The following is a 13,575-nucleotide window of genomic DNA, read 5'->3' as shown; positions in this document are numbered from 1 at the left end:
AACTCTAATATTGATATTCATAATACAAATTGATGAATTTCGAGGACCAACTTTTCTTCCTTGCTTTTGTAAATGACGGAGTTCTGGCTGTCTTACGTTACAGCAATAAGAAAGCGCCTTTTATTTATTTATTTGATAAATATGCAATTTTGTTTCCTCTCCTCTTAGGCCTTTCTAACAAATTATGTACGTAAAATCCGCTATGGACTGTGGTTTGTTTCTGTTAGTATTTTCCAAATATCCAAAAGTCAATGATTTTTCAGGTATTTAATTTCACTTTTATTTGTAATAAATCTATATTAAAGTGGGGAGTGGCTAAGCTTCTATCAAGGACCTATACTCGATCCAACGCTTCTACCATGACAATGCTGTTGCCTCTAATTACCTAGATGAGAGAATAGCTTTTAGAAAATTGTGCGTAATACGTTTTTCAATAACTTACCACCATGCCAATGTTATTTCGCGTACTATCCTTGCACTCTTCCACTGTTTCGTCGAGCACTACATTCATAAAGGGATCGAAACCACGTAAAATTCCAGCAACGGACCGGCCTCCATTTAATTTTAGCAACATTCGTTTGTCCATATATCTTCAGTGTAAAATATTCAGTAAATGAAAAATAAGAAAACGACTGTTTAAATAAAAACAAACTTTGATTTTTATAAGCACTTACTTTTTTAACTCTGGGGGATGTGCTTTGGACATTTTGCAAATAATTGAAGACCTTAAAATAAATAAAACTTTATTTTATCCGCAAATCGTTGTAGAACGTAGCAATGGCGACAAAAAGATTCACAAATTCATAAATCAGTGTTGCCATATTAATATTGTATATAAAGCGTGGAAATATGGAATCCATTTATGTTTGTAGTATAATTAAAAACTGCATAAAATTTATTTATTTACAAATTATTCATATAAGCAATTGTCATATATATATGTTTGATTGTTACGCGTTATAAGTTAAATAGGTTAACTTAAGCGATTTAATTTAATATTTCTAAAATAAATTGTATAATATACATTTTTGAACATACCCAATTGGTTGACATCTCATTCGAGCGCCAAATTTTGCTGATCTGTTATTTATTTACGTTTTAGTTATCCATGGTTTTTGTTTGTGTGCTTTAATGTTTTAATTATATATAAATACCTTTTGTTGTTTAAATTAAACTAATGGATTTTGAACTATTTAATTTCGATGAAGATGATGATTTATTAAGTACCGCTTGTATAGAAGCAACACAAGACCATTTAACGGCACCACAGCAAACACAAGCATTTGATGGGGTAGATGAAGACGCTGTCTTGCCTGAACTGCATTGCAGCGGTGAGGATACTACTCATGCTCAGTTCGCTAGTGAAGGATTTGTGAGAAGTGGATTTATGCTGACGCGCCCTGAATATGCCTGGCATAATGCCAGCGAAGCGTTAAAACTTACCGAATTTGAATTTGGCGTGAAGCAGCTGCATGGACACAATAATGTGCAATATCTCATCGGCACATCTTGGTATGCACACATTTGTAAAGAAGTCTACTATAAATATAACATTTTTGCTTTTCAGTATGCAGATTCAACATCTATGGGCCAGTGTACGACAACCACTCAACACAAATGACACATATAACTACCGGCAACGGAGAAAAGAAGTAACACATATGTTTTATTGGATACTCCACCACACAACCGACGAACAGTGGTCTTTATTGCGGCCTAGCTTGGAAAGTATGCGTCGTTTAGTTAATCGCACAACTGAAGCCGATACCTGGAAGTTAATCTATTTTGCCAATAGTTGTAAAGGTAATGATTGCAATGCTGCCGCCTATCACTTATTGCACGGTGTGCTCGAATGGAAGCTATTGGATTTGTGTATACTTTACAAATTCGAATTATGCGCACCTACAGTATTATTGGATGGCAATGCAAAGTCTAGCAGCGCCTTCATAAGCCAATTGACACTATTCTTCGAGGATTTAGTGACTTGCTCATTGTATTTGTATGGTAAAAAGCGACCGACTGAGCTGCTATATGCTTCGCCATTTCCATGTACATGCATTAAGGAATGTTGGTTGTATGTGCAACTCGCTTTACAAAAGTGGACATTGACTGCGCTTGCTGTAGCCGGTGAGCAACTCACCTTCTGGCAACTATTTAATGAAACAATAGCGAAATTAAAAACTAATTTGGGTGAGTAAAAACTTTTACTTTTTTTTTTACTTTGATTATTCAACTATTAGTTACAATGTTTCTAAATCTTATTTTTTACGCTAGATAAGTTTTCTTTAACAAACTTATCATTAGCTGAATTCACAAATTGGCTGCTACATGCGCTAGTGCGACTTTTAGGCTATAGTTCCAATGGACACTATGTCGGGCCAAGGCATGAGCGCGCTTTGGCTGATACGGCGGAGAATTTGGATGCGCTGGAGCAGTGCACACAACAGTTTCTCAACGGTAATCCCAGCGAAGAACAGACGCGCGTATATATTTGCCTGCTTATGCCTACGCTGTTGCATTGGTGGCGTCCACGCGTCGCCATACCAGTTTTACTGTGGGAGCATTTTCACAAGCGACTGAATACCTCCTTCTATGCCGCCGGTTCAGCACCAAGCAATTTGGCGGTCGCTTGTGTCAGCGGCAAGGCATATGTGGAACGTTATCGCGCGCTACTTAAACAAGAAGAACTAACAGCTGATGCCAATTTGAGTAGTTACACGCTGTTTACCTTGTTGTTGGGCAAAAATCTAATGCGCCTATTAGAAAGCGCAGCGACGCGTCATCAAGCGCAAAAATTGCTCGGTCGTATTTATACTAAATTTAGTGCGCAAAAGTTTCTCGCGCTAAATGAGATGGGCATACATCATCTTATAGAATTATTTTTGGCGCTAGCGATTTGCGGCGATTTCGAAGAGCTTGCAACGAAGCTGAGCGCAAAATTGCTGTCAATTGCTTTGGATAAAATACCAGCTGGACGCCAAATTGCAGTTACCAAAGGTCATATGGCGCTATTGATACTCTACGCCGAGCGGCGCTGTGAAATCGGCGAGTATGTGACGAAGCTGCTGCTGCAGCTCAGTGCTATCAATAACGATTTGAGCGTTTCCAAAGTGTTGGCGGACGGTTTGTTGGAAATTTTTATGCACGCCGACGATTTTAGGCGCGGCGAACACTTGCTAATAGACGCGTGGCTGCCTAATTATCTGCAGACCTGCACGCCCGTAGAACAGGAACGCAGTTTGGAGGCGCTACATCTGATATTCGGTAAATTACAGCGCAACGAAGCGCTGATTGAGTCGAACTCGGAGCTCTTCAAAGCGCTCAATGCGCACGTGCTACCGTTTGTCAAGCAACAATTCGCCAGCGGTTACAGTCAATGGCTGCCGCAACTCGCCGCAGATTTTTCAACGCACGCCTGCACCGTGCCGGACACACATACGTTTCAGAAACTATTCAATTGCTTCATTGATGCGCCGGTTGTATGTCGGCAGGCGCTGCCGCAATACCTAAATAAAGTGCTGCAAACCGAGCGCGCCGCGTTGATTGAGCCGAACGTGGTGATACATGTGTGGCTGAAGAGTTTAGTGCAGTTGAACGCTGTCAACGAGGATGTGTCGCAATTGACGCGTTATGTGTCGCAGTTAGCTGAATTTCGCATGATGACCGACAATTTGAGGCCCGACGAGCTGCTGCAGGCAAAAGAACCACTCTGCGTTTTCATAGCTGCTGTTGGTAAACATTACGACGCATGCGCGGCGCATCATCAGCAGCGTTTTCGCATTGCTGACAATTTGAATGCGTATTTGCGTAATTTCGACAAATGGCTGCAGGCTGACCTAAAGCTGGAGAAGACCGAAGTAGCCTTTCGCTTCTACAGTTTCCTGGCTATAGTTATATACAATTGTGCGCACATTGTCTACACCAAATCTAAGGTGAACTGTTTCTTCCACGTGGTCATGACGCGCTTCGTGCTGCCGACCAATGTGCAGATGGGCAAAGCGCCGGACGGCAAATTGGCGCAAGTGGTGCACAAAATTTGGCCGGTGCTCGTGCAGGGTATTGGCAGACTCAATTTCAAAGCCGATCCGTATATCAGCAAAACGCTCACCGATCTTATACAGAAGTGGACGCCGCATTTCAAAATTTCACCAAACGCCAAATTGGTCGCACGCCCCTTTATCAGCTGTCTGCAAAGCGACAATGCTGAATTATCTTTGTTTGTCTTCGATAAGCTCACTAGCCTGTTCTTGGCCACACAGCGTCGCCAAGCCGATCCGTATGCCTGCTTGGTGGTGACTATTTTCCAAGAAGTGATCGAATCAATAGACGCCAATAACGCCAGCGACGACATATTAGCGAAGCGTTTGGAGACCTTCATGAAAGCCACATCGCTGCTCATGCTGGAACACATTATGATGGTGGACGAAGTGGTGCCCAGTCGCGCGCTCTTACTGGATTTGTTTAAGCGTATTGTCAGCAGCGCGACATATAAGCGCGCTGCCGATTTGCAACAACTACTTGCCGAACACTTGCGGCTACTTACCAAGAAGCATCTCGCCTATTACACGTTCTTCTTCTTCGAGCTGTTGCAGCGCTTGGCGCAATTCACACCGGCTACGATTCTGCAAATCATGGACTTTCTGCTCGCCGAGCTGCGTGTTGTGGAGCAGAAGCGCGGCGCCGGCGAGGATAATCGCATGAGAGGCTGCTTGCAAAAGCTGCAACAGACTTTAAAAGGTGCCAGATGAATGATGGCCATTAAACGAAAATTTCAAGAAATTAAGTACAAAATGCGAGGCCGAAAGGTAGAACGGTTCGTCGTTGCAAAATTTAGCTGAAAATAGCTTCCGTAACATAGATAGCCGATTTGCAAAAAAAAAAAAAAAAACAAAAAAAAAAACAACGAAGCTATATTAGCTCTCACAAAAGATTCCTTAGAAGAACTTGATTCCGATCTAATTTCGTGAAGATGCTTCGTCAAATAAAAATGTTTTCCATGCAACCATTTTACTACGATCGTTCAATTTGTATGGCAGCTATATGTTATACAGATCCGATCCGAACAATTTCTTCGGAGATTCCGTTATTATCTTCGTTAATGATCCGTTCCAAATTTCGTGAAGATATCTCGTCAAATGAAAAAGTTTTCCATACAAGAACTTGATTTCGATTATTTAGTTTGTATAACAGCTATATGCTATAGTGGTCCAATATCGGTCATATCCTAAATTTAAGATCAATATCTCGAAAACTGAGAAACTAGTTCGCGTATATACAGACGGACGGACAGACGGGCATGGCTAAATCAATTCAACTCATCATCTATCAACTTCTAGAGTGACTAACACTCAGTTCTCCTTACCGCCACTACACTTCCTTATATCAACTAACTGGAAAGAGAGAAACAGCTTCATTTGAAGTACGCATTACCGAGTGAAGGTTATTTCAAACTGCGGCATCGCAGTGATTGGTCAGTTTCTAATAAACTAAAACGAACCATATGACATCGCGGATACCAACTGGAACGTCTTGGATAAACTTACAGCCAAACAATGGTCTTCATAGCACTAAATGTTAACTAATGGGTCTGTATGCTGTCAGCAAGCCAATGGAAGAATGAAGAACCCTAATGCCACGCGATACCTGGGATTGTGACTTACTAACGTCCAAAGGTTTCAGCGCCTTCGAATAAGTCTCACACGTTGACGCATTCTTCAAATGAAGCTTCAGCTTTCCTACCAGTTATAGAAAATGCCTCTATTTGGCTAGGTGATGAGTTAAATAGCTGAGATAAGCACGAAATAAGAGTTCTGCATTTAGCGGTTTTAAAAGGGGCAACGTTACTGGTTCTCGCTGTTTCTGCAGATCGACCGTTGCCTCTATATATACAATAGTTCGGCAGTCAATGAGTGGGACGCTTTTCCCAAATAACTCCAAATGAGAGTGGGATGTTATCTGGGGTACACTTTCAACCATTCGTTATAATAAAAAAAAAACTACGCTTATATGGCACAATTTCGAATTTTCGAACATACTGTTTGTTAGCATTTTCAAAAACGTGTGTGGAAAATTATCGCATGCAAATTGTCGAATATGAAAATGTTCTTGCATAAATTTTAACATTAAAGCAGAGCTGGAAAATAATAACTTTGGCAATTGAGCATTTTTTCAAAATTTTCGTCAAACACCAAAGCTGTGCTGCTTTTACGTTTGCTTCTGTCACCTAATTTTAAATATTTGAGTCTAATTTTTTAAATATTTTGAAAATATTACAATTTTTAAACTTCGAATTTTCGAACATGTCATGAAATGACGGTTAGTTTGAGGTGCTTATGAGTTAAAATTAAAATTTAAAAATATGCATAAAAAAAATTAAAAGTATTCAAAATAAAAAAGCGTATTTTATAAGTTTCATTTAACTTTCTTTTTCGTTTTTAACACGTCTCTGTATGTTTGCTGTTTGTAATTTTTTATGCATGAGTTTTAAAGTGACGCATTTTTAAACTTTACATTTTCGAAACGCGAACGTGCAGCTAGTAATAATATGCAATTACTATTCATGGTTACTTTATGAAATAAAATATTAATTAATTGCAAGCAGCATTTAATTTAATCCAATACTTAAAACTCATGCCGAAGGTGTGTAAATTTTTATCTAATAAGGCTGTTTAAGTTGTCGCGTATATTAATATACACAAAAGTAGAAATTTTTTGTAACTTCGAATTTTCGAACATAGAAAATGTGCATGCATTGACGCACTACTTTGCATTATTTTAAAAAATTATTACTGTAAAATCATTAACTTATGCATTTTTCTTTCTTTCTTTACAACAAAAATAAAAAAGTAACATCTACACAATGTTTTCGCTAACAGAAACTAAAACCTACGTCATATTTATTCGATGTTTGTATGTATATATTATACGCATACTGGCTTGTATGTCTTATGTATTTATATTTATATTTTTTATATCATATTAGTTATTTATGTATACTGTTAAATATATATTATATATATAAGCAATAATTGATATACAAAATGCGCTTCCGACATTTAAAGGCGTGTCTGCATTCTTATAGAATACACAAATTTCGAGTGCCGCACATTCATACGATTTCTTAACAAATTACAATAAAAAAAATAATAAAAATGAAGCGCGCATGCAATTTTTTTGGAGGAGAAATGTTATAGGTTTTTTTGTTTGTCAAAAATGTATCCACATTGTAAGGTATATTTTTTTTTTGTAATTTTTGATGCATGATTTTTGTGTGTGTTTTTCTTTATGTATTAAAATATATTATTAATCATTGAATAATTGTTGTTTGACTTCGTTTCTAAGGTCACGGTTGTCTAAGGCTTGCGTTCTAGTAGTAGCTTTAAAACTGAAATAAATTATATTCAATGCATTTTTAGCGACACTATTGTATAAAATTAATAATTTAAATAAGCAGCAGCAAAGAAAAATAAGTTTTCAAATTCATATTACTCATACCCTATATTCGAAAACAACTGGGTTTTGAATAATGCATGATGTTTGACGAAAAAAAAAAGAAAAACAGAATTTGAAAATTGTCTTTGTTTTTGCATGTTGTAAATCAAAACTTTAGCTGATTATCAAAAAAAAAAATATTGAAAATTTATGTTTCTGAAACATTTTATAACACGGTTGTTATTTTCAAAAGTATGTCGTAATATATTATTTTTACAAAAACAAAAAAAGGAAAAACAAAAAAAAAACAGAAAAAAAGGAAAAAAAGAACAAAAAAAGGAAAACCCGAATTTGAAAACTGTCTTTGCTTTTTCTTGGTTCAAATCAAAACTTTAGCAGATTATCAAAAAATATTCAAAATTTATGTTTCCAAAACAATTTGTAACACGGTTGTTATTTGAAAAATATGTCGTATACATTTCTGCTTATGCTGATTTTTTCACGTATAGACTATTTTTAAGACATTCTTTTTTATTATTTTTTGTTTGTAATGCATGTGAAAAGCAAATAAAAAATATTTAAAATGTTTTATAAAAAACATAATTTTGGGGAAGCGCACATTAGCATGTTTTAAAGCATTTTTAATTTAGTAAAAAAACAAAAAATTCAAGCAAAATATAAGAATTTTGAAAAAAAAAACCAATAATATTTATAAGATTTAAAAAATAATATTTATAAGATTTAAAAATAAAATATTTATATTATTTCAAAAAAAAAAAAAAATTATAAGATTTGAAAAAAAAAATTTTTTTAAAAGATTTGAAAAAAAAAATATTTATAAGATTTGAAAAAAAAAATATTTGAAAAATTTGAAAAAAAAAACAAAAATATTTACAAGATTTGAAAAAAAAATTATAAAATTTGAAAAAAAAAATTTATAAGATTTGAACAAAAAAAAAATTTTTATAAGCCAATATTAAGAATTTGAAAAAAAAATATATATACATACATATGGTACATATGTACATATTTTTGGTGCTTTTCAAACCTTTTTTATTCTTATTACTAATTTATTCAGGGGTGTTGTAGAATCTAAGACTCAAGGTTTTTAGCAAGTGTAGCCATTTCGAGCACCCTCCATCAGACGAACACACCATAGAAGAATATTGGCTTGACTGCGGTTTCGTAGAGCCAGAACACCACCTTTGATGAGAGTCACCGTGACACCCAAAACTGATACAATTTATTTTTCGAACGTAAAACAAATAATACTGAATTCATGACACCTACTACTTGGTTTTATATCGGTTTCAATTCTGATACCGACAACTATCAGATTCTACAACACCCCTGATTGTTAATATGTTGTTGTATTTTTTTTTGAATTTTGCGCCATTATACTCTTTTCTCTTTATCGCGTTATTTTCGAAAGTGTTTCATATTTTTCTTTTTGAGTTATTTAAATTTCACGTTTGCTTGTTATTCATCGCAGCTAAAGCTTTCAGAATTTTTGCTGTTTAATAAAACTTTTTTGTAGTTTTGGAAGTTATTTTGTTTTTTTTTTTTTTAATTTTTTCGTTTTAATCCCATTTTGTTAACTTTCGTTGCAATTTTTAATGCCAATATGTATATATTTTTTAAATTACATAGTTTTTTTATATGAAAGCAATACGTAAGTAATAATATTCGATTCGTGTAAGTGTTTTAACTGCCATTTGTGTACGGTTTAAGGACTTATGTAATTAGTGGATACAATAAAACTGTATCTTTGATGGATTAGCGATATTTTTTTTTGTTTTGTTTTTGTTTTAGGATCTATTAACAAACAATTGACTGTATTAAAGACACAACAACAATACGAATGCGCATGCATAAATGTAAGAAAACGTTTGTGTGTGTGTGTGTATGTGTCTATGTGTGTCGGAAAGGAAGTAAAGCCAATAATGTTTAACAAAAAAAACATTTAAATTTACAAACTAAACCATTTTAAAACAAAACTTAAAAGCATAAACAAAGGTTAGAAGTTAAATATTCGCCTCTAACGGTACAAACAATGAAGTAGTTAAATAATTTTCAAATGCTGCTTGAGTAATATTTAAATTCGTTCGCGTATTAAGTAGTTGCCGAAACGTTAGCGCGTGTACATGAAGCAATGTAAGTATGTATGGCTATGCATGTGTGTGTGTGTGTATGAGTTTGTTTTTGCTTTGTGTAGTTAATGATAATGATGTAGCGCTAACTAAATTAAGTGTTACTTGCATATATATTCGATTTGCATTTGTAGACGCCCAACCGCTTTCCCTTCAATGCTGCCGCGTGTTGCGCATTAAGGGCACCAAGAGTGATGGTGGCCCCGCTTGTCGTAAAAATGGGTGCGCCAACAATTCCGCGGCAGTGGCACGCTGCGCCGGATCACGTACCAGCATACGATCCAAGAACGACTGGAGACGTGGTGAAACTTTGTGAGCATTCTTCAAATTCGGCGGCTGCATATCACGTATGCGTCGCATCGCTTGCAGCGGCGGTTCGTTGAAGAAGGGCGGTTCGCCGTCCACCATCTCGATGACCATAATGCCGAGTGACCAGATATCGACTTCGGGACCGTATGGCAAACGCGATATTACCTCGGGTGACATCCAATACGGTGTGCCAACCAGGGATTTGCGTTTCGGTAGCTCCTGCGAGACTTGCGCACAAAAGCCGAAATCGGAGAGTTTGACTCGACCGTCGGCAGCTAGTAGAATGGAATCGGATTTGATGTCGCGATGAATAACGCCCTGTAGAGAAAACAATATTTAATTTAAAAAATTTTAATTCAATCAAAAAATAAAATTATGAATTTTAGAATAAAAAAAAAACCATTACGAATAAAAGAAAAATATACTAACAAAAATAAAAAAATACAAATAAATAAATATATAAAACAAAAAAAAAATAAAAAAAACTATATAAAAAATATAAAAAAAAATATATAATAAATAAAAAACGATATAAAAAAAAAAATATATAATATATGTATAAAAAAAATTTAAAAAAAATATTAAGATATAAAAAAAATATTAATATATAAAAAAACTATTAAAAAAAAATAATATATTAAAAAAAACTATTAAAAAAAATTATATATAAAAATTAATATATAAAAACAAAACTATAGAAAACAAAAAAATAAAAATAAAATAAATAACAAATAAACAATAAATAATCCAAAAAATATATAAAAAAAAATGAATAAATCAAAAAAAATTAAAAAATAAATAAATAAACACAAAAATGAAAAATATAAATAATTAAAAAAAAAAAATAAAAACAAAAAAAAAAAATAAAAATATAAAAATAAAATAAAAAAATAAAAATAATAAAAAAAAAATATATGAATAAAATAAATAAATGATTAAAAAAAAATTAAATTAAAAAATAAAACAAAAAAACATAATATAAAAATATAAAAGCATTAATATAAAAACTAACCTAAGCATAATAATTTAACTATGTTTACAAACAATGAATGACTAAATTATGAGCATAATAAAAAAAGTGAAAATTTTAACATTAATTGCTTTTAGCACCGTAGTAATGTATATAGAAATTCGTGTGTGTCGAAACCGCCCCACTTAAGTGAAAGTGTAAGCAAATAAAAAAGGTAATAAATTTAAATAAATTGTTCTCATTCTATGCTTGCTCTGACTCATCCATCATTCCAAACACGTATCGCTGTTAACGAGCGTACCGCGTACATACCTGCGAATGCAAATAGGCCAATGCTTTCAGACATTGCTTGCACACTGTAGCGATTTGCTCTTCGTCCATGCGTGAATGTGTGACAATGTCGGTGAGCGCCCCGCCCTCTAAATACTCCATGACGACCCAGAGCTCATCGTTTACCAAGAAACTGGAGTAGGTCTCCACAATGTTCGGGTGGTGGTAGTCGCGCATAATGACCACTTCGTTGAACAGCAGTTCCCGTCGTTGTTGTTTGCGCAGATCCATTTTTTTAACAGCCACTTGACGACCTACGTAATAATGACCATGATGATTAAGCAATATAGGTAAATAAAATCATGTTTTTTTTTGGGTACTGGACAATAACTCACCTGTTGACTTGTCAGTAGCTATGCACACTGTGCCTGTAGAGCCTTCACCTATTTTCATGAAGTTGTCTAGGTTTTCACGAGGATCGCCAGCTGAAACTACCATTTGCAAAGCGGCACGGAACTGGAAGACATATTTTATTATTATTAATATTTTTCAGGTTTTTTTTTCTTTTTTCGCACTCACCTGTTCATGTGTCAGCCTCTGTTCCTGTTTAGGTGGCGGCGCTACGCCTAGGCCACTGGCCCCGCCGACAGCACTACCCACGCCGCTGGCACCACCACTTGAACTGGATGCGCGCGACGCTGTCTTCGTGTGCAAGTGCGGATGTGTATGGTGTGGATTTTGATTTTGGTCTCCACCGGCGCCTAAATGTTTCGCAGCATGTTGTGCGGATTGTATGGCGCCAGGTTGATATGGCGCAAAGCCACTACCACCATTGTTGTTGTTATGTGGATGTGTGTGCGCCGATGAAGCGTGTGAGTGCGTCGAACGTGTCCCGCTAGCTACTGAACCTACTGGAGAAGTCTGTTGTGGCTGCCCACCTCCTGCAAGGTGGGGAGGCGGTGGCGCCGTGCGGTAATGTAAGGAAGACATCGTCGTCGTGTTGGGGAGCGATGCTTGTGGCTGTGTAGGATGTTGTTGTTGTTGACTCGATATAAAATCGGTGCGTACCGCGAGTGGTCCATGACCACCCCCATTCTGCGTGTTATGTTGTGAGTACATACCATAGCCTGCAGTGCCACCTGTTGATACATTTGCCGCAGGTCCATTAATTGGCGGTTTGTAGCCACCATAAGCTATTATTTGGCCAGGCACGGGCGTGGGTGTTGTAGTTGTTACACTTTCTTCGGGCACTGCCGGCGGTACATTAGCGTTGCCACGCAAATCCCGTCGTACACGCGGCGGACTGGAGCTGCGCAAAGAATTAGAGCGGGCTACATGTGACGTTTTCGGCAGCACAATACCACCTGTGTTGTGGCTAATGCCACCTGTTGCCGAACCTGCAGCATTTGCCGCATTGTTATGCTCGGTGAAGTAATGCGCATGCGCCGTTTGGTGATTTCCTAACGTTCCACTAGCATTCGGTGCAATGCTGCTATTTAATGAGGTCGTATCCGCTTTGTTGTTATTATGATGTGGTCGCACAATTGTCTTAAGATCAAGAATTTCCGTTGGTGTTATTTCAGAGGGATCCACTAAAGGTAGTGGCCTATTTGTTGACTTTAGTATTTGATTGTTGCCAACAATGGAAGCCCATTGTAGCGGTAAACCAACATAACGTCCCTCACGTTTGTCAAATCCCGTGTGCACGCGATGCTCAAAATTGCTTGGCATAGAAATCAGTGGTTTCTTCTTTTTCTTTGAGAACATTTTGTCGCAATATGTGTACTTGCGCTGTATTAACTGCCGCTACGTGCTACAATAAAAGGTGAAAATTTGTGAAATTCCTAACGAACGTTGTGAATTTCCCGTCGCAGTTTGTTGACTTTATTATTTACCTCCGCCCAATGTGCACACAGCCCGCTTATAACTAAAAAAGCAGTAATTCTCTTTGTTGTTGCTCAGCTAAGCTCCACACCCGTTGTAACTGGCCGTTGGTGCTTGGCTTCCTCCCTTCGAAATATTTTATGGCTTGCGTTTACTTTCATACATAAATTTTTACACTTTTTTAAACACTTTACACTTGCACCTTATATTCAACACGAAGTAACTTCATTTCTTAACACGAATAAACATAATTTATATTTAAATAATATGAATTACAATGAAAAAATTTAAATAAACCAAAAGGAATGTCTGAGCGCACTAATTTAATTTTGCATTTTCTCTTTTCTGTGGCATTTGTGTGCTCATTCATGTTCTCTCCGTTTGCATTTTCGCTGTCAATATGGCGTCTAGCAGTGTTGGGAACTGCTTTTATATGCGAAAGTTGTTTGATATGAATTAAATACATTTTCCAAACCAATTTTAAACTAAGCTGCACAATCTTTATAATTAACACAAATATTGTACTTACGAATATGTAAATATTAAGTGTGCGTAAAACAA

General features: G+C 36.1%; 3 protein-coding genes across 3 annotated transcripts; 1 reads left to right on the top strand and 2 right to left on the bottom strand.

The window, feature by feature from the left end:
* Positions 1 to 255: 255 nt before the first annotated feature.
* Positions 256 to 833, bottom strand: SNRPG (small nuclear ribonucleoprotein G). The gene is made up of 3 exons (XM_014237203.3): positions 675 to 833; positions 443 to 590; positions 256 to 385 (listed from the first exon to the last, which is right to left on the bottom strand). The coding sequence occupies exons 1-3, from the start codon at positions 704 to 706 to the stop codon at positions 335 to 337; spliced, it is 231 nt and encodes a 76-aa protein (XP_014092678.1). The 5' UTR covers positions 707 to 833; the 3' UTR covers positions 256 to 334.
* Positions 834 to 1,040: 207 nt separating this feature from the next.
* LOC106619141 (protein MMS22-like) lies at positions 1,041 to 7,484 on the top strand. The gene is made up of 3 exons (XM_014237138.3): positions 1,041 to 1,512; positions 1,568 to 2,190; positions 2,275 to 7,484. Exons 1-3 carry the CDS (start codon positions 1,178 to 1,180, stop codon positions 4,746 to 4,748), a joined length of 3,432 nt encoding a protein of 1,143 aa, XP_014092613.3. The 5' UTR covers positions 1,041 to 1,177; the 3' UTR covers positions 4,749 to 7,484.
* A 996-nt stretch (positions 7,485 to 8,480) lies between these two features.
* mbt (serine/threonine-protein kinase PAK mbt) lies at positions 8,481 to 13,391 on the bottom strand. The gene is made up of 5 exons (XM_014237926.3): positions 13,026 to 13,391; positions 11,710 to 12,943; positions 11,526 to 11,646; positions 11,173 to 11,444; positions 8,481 to 10,208 (listed from the first exon to the last, which is right to left on the bottom strand). Exons 2-5 carry the CDS (start codon positions 12,895 to 12,897, stop codon positions 9,735 to 9,737), a joined length of 2,055 nt encoding a protein of 684 aa, XP_014093401.2. The 5' UTR covers positions 12,898 to 12,943; positions 13,026 to 13,391; the 3' UTR covers positions 8,481 to 9,734.
* Between the last annotated feature and the right edge of the window lie 184 nt (positions 13,392 to 13,575).

This window comes from Bactrocera oleae, chromosome 5 (genome assembly GCF_042242935.1).
Source record: "Bactrocera oleae isolate idBacOlea1 chromosome 5, idBacOlea1, whole genome shotgun sequence".
In the NCBI taxonomy this organism is placed as follows: Eukaryota; Metazoa; Arthropoda; class Insecta; order Diptera; family Tephritidae; genus Bactrocera; species Bactrocera oleae.
This window is presented reverse-complemented; position numbering and strand designations above follow the sequence as displayed.

What these genes read in the sequence shown, in the direction of transcription:
- LOC106619141 (XM_014237138.3), top strand. Translation starts at nt 1,178, where the DNA reads ATGGATTTTGAACTATTTAATTTCGATGAAGATGATGATTTATTAAGT. An exon ending in TATCTCATCGGCACATCTTG is followed by an intron (nt 1,513 to 1,567) that starts GTATGCACACAT and finishes TTTGCTTTTCAG; the next exon opens with TATGCAGATTCAACATCTAT. An exon ending in GAAATTAAAAACTAATTTGG is followed by an intron (nt 2,191 to 2,274) that starts GTGAGTAAAAAC and finishes TTTTTACGCTAG; the next exon opens with ATAAGTTTTCTTTAACAAAC.
- mbt (XM_014237926.3), bottom strand. Translation starts at nt 12,897, where the DNA reads ATGTTCTCAAAGAAAAAGAAGAAACCACTGATTTCTATGCCAAGCAAT. An exon ending in AGAGGCTGACACATGAACAG is followed by an intron (nt 11,647 to 11,709) that starts GTGAGTGCGAAA and finishes TATGTCTTCCAG; the next exon opens with TTCCGTGCCGCTTTGCAAAT. An exon ending in TGGCCTATTTGCATTCGCAG is followed by an intron (nt 10,209 to 11,172) that starts GTATGTACGCGG and finishes TTTTCTCTACAG; the next exon opens with GGCGTTATTCATCGCGACAT.
- SNRPG (XM_014237203.3), bottom strand. Translation starts at nt 706, where the DNA reads ATGTCCAAAGCACATCCCCCAGAGTTAAAAAA. An exon ending in CATCCCCCAGAGTTAAAAAA is followed by an intron (nt 591 to 674) that starts GTAAGTGCTTAT and finishes TTTACACTGAAG; the next exon opens with ATATATGGACAAACGAATGT. An exon ending in GAAATAACATTGGCATGGTG is followed by an intron (nt 386 to 442) that starts GTAAGTTATTGA and finishes TCTCTCATCTAG; the next exon opens with GTAATTAGAGGCAACAGCAT.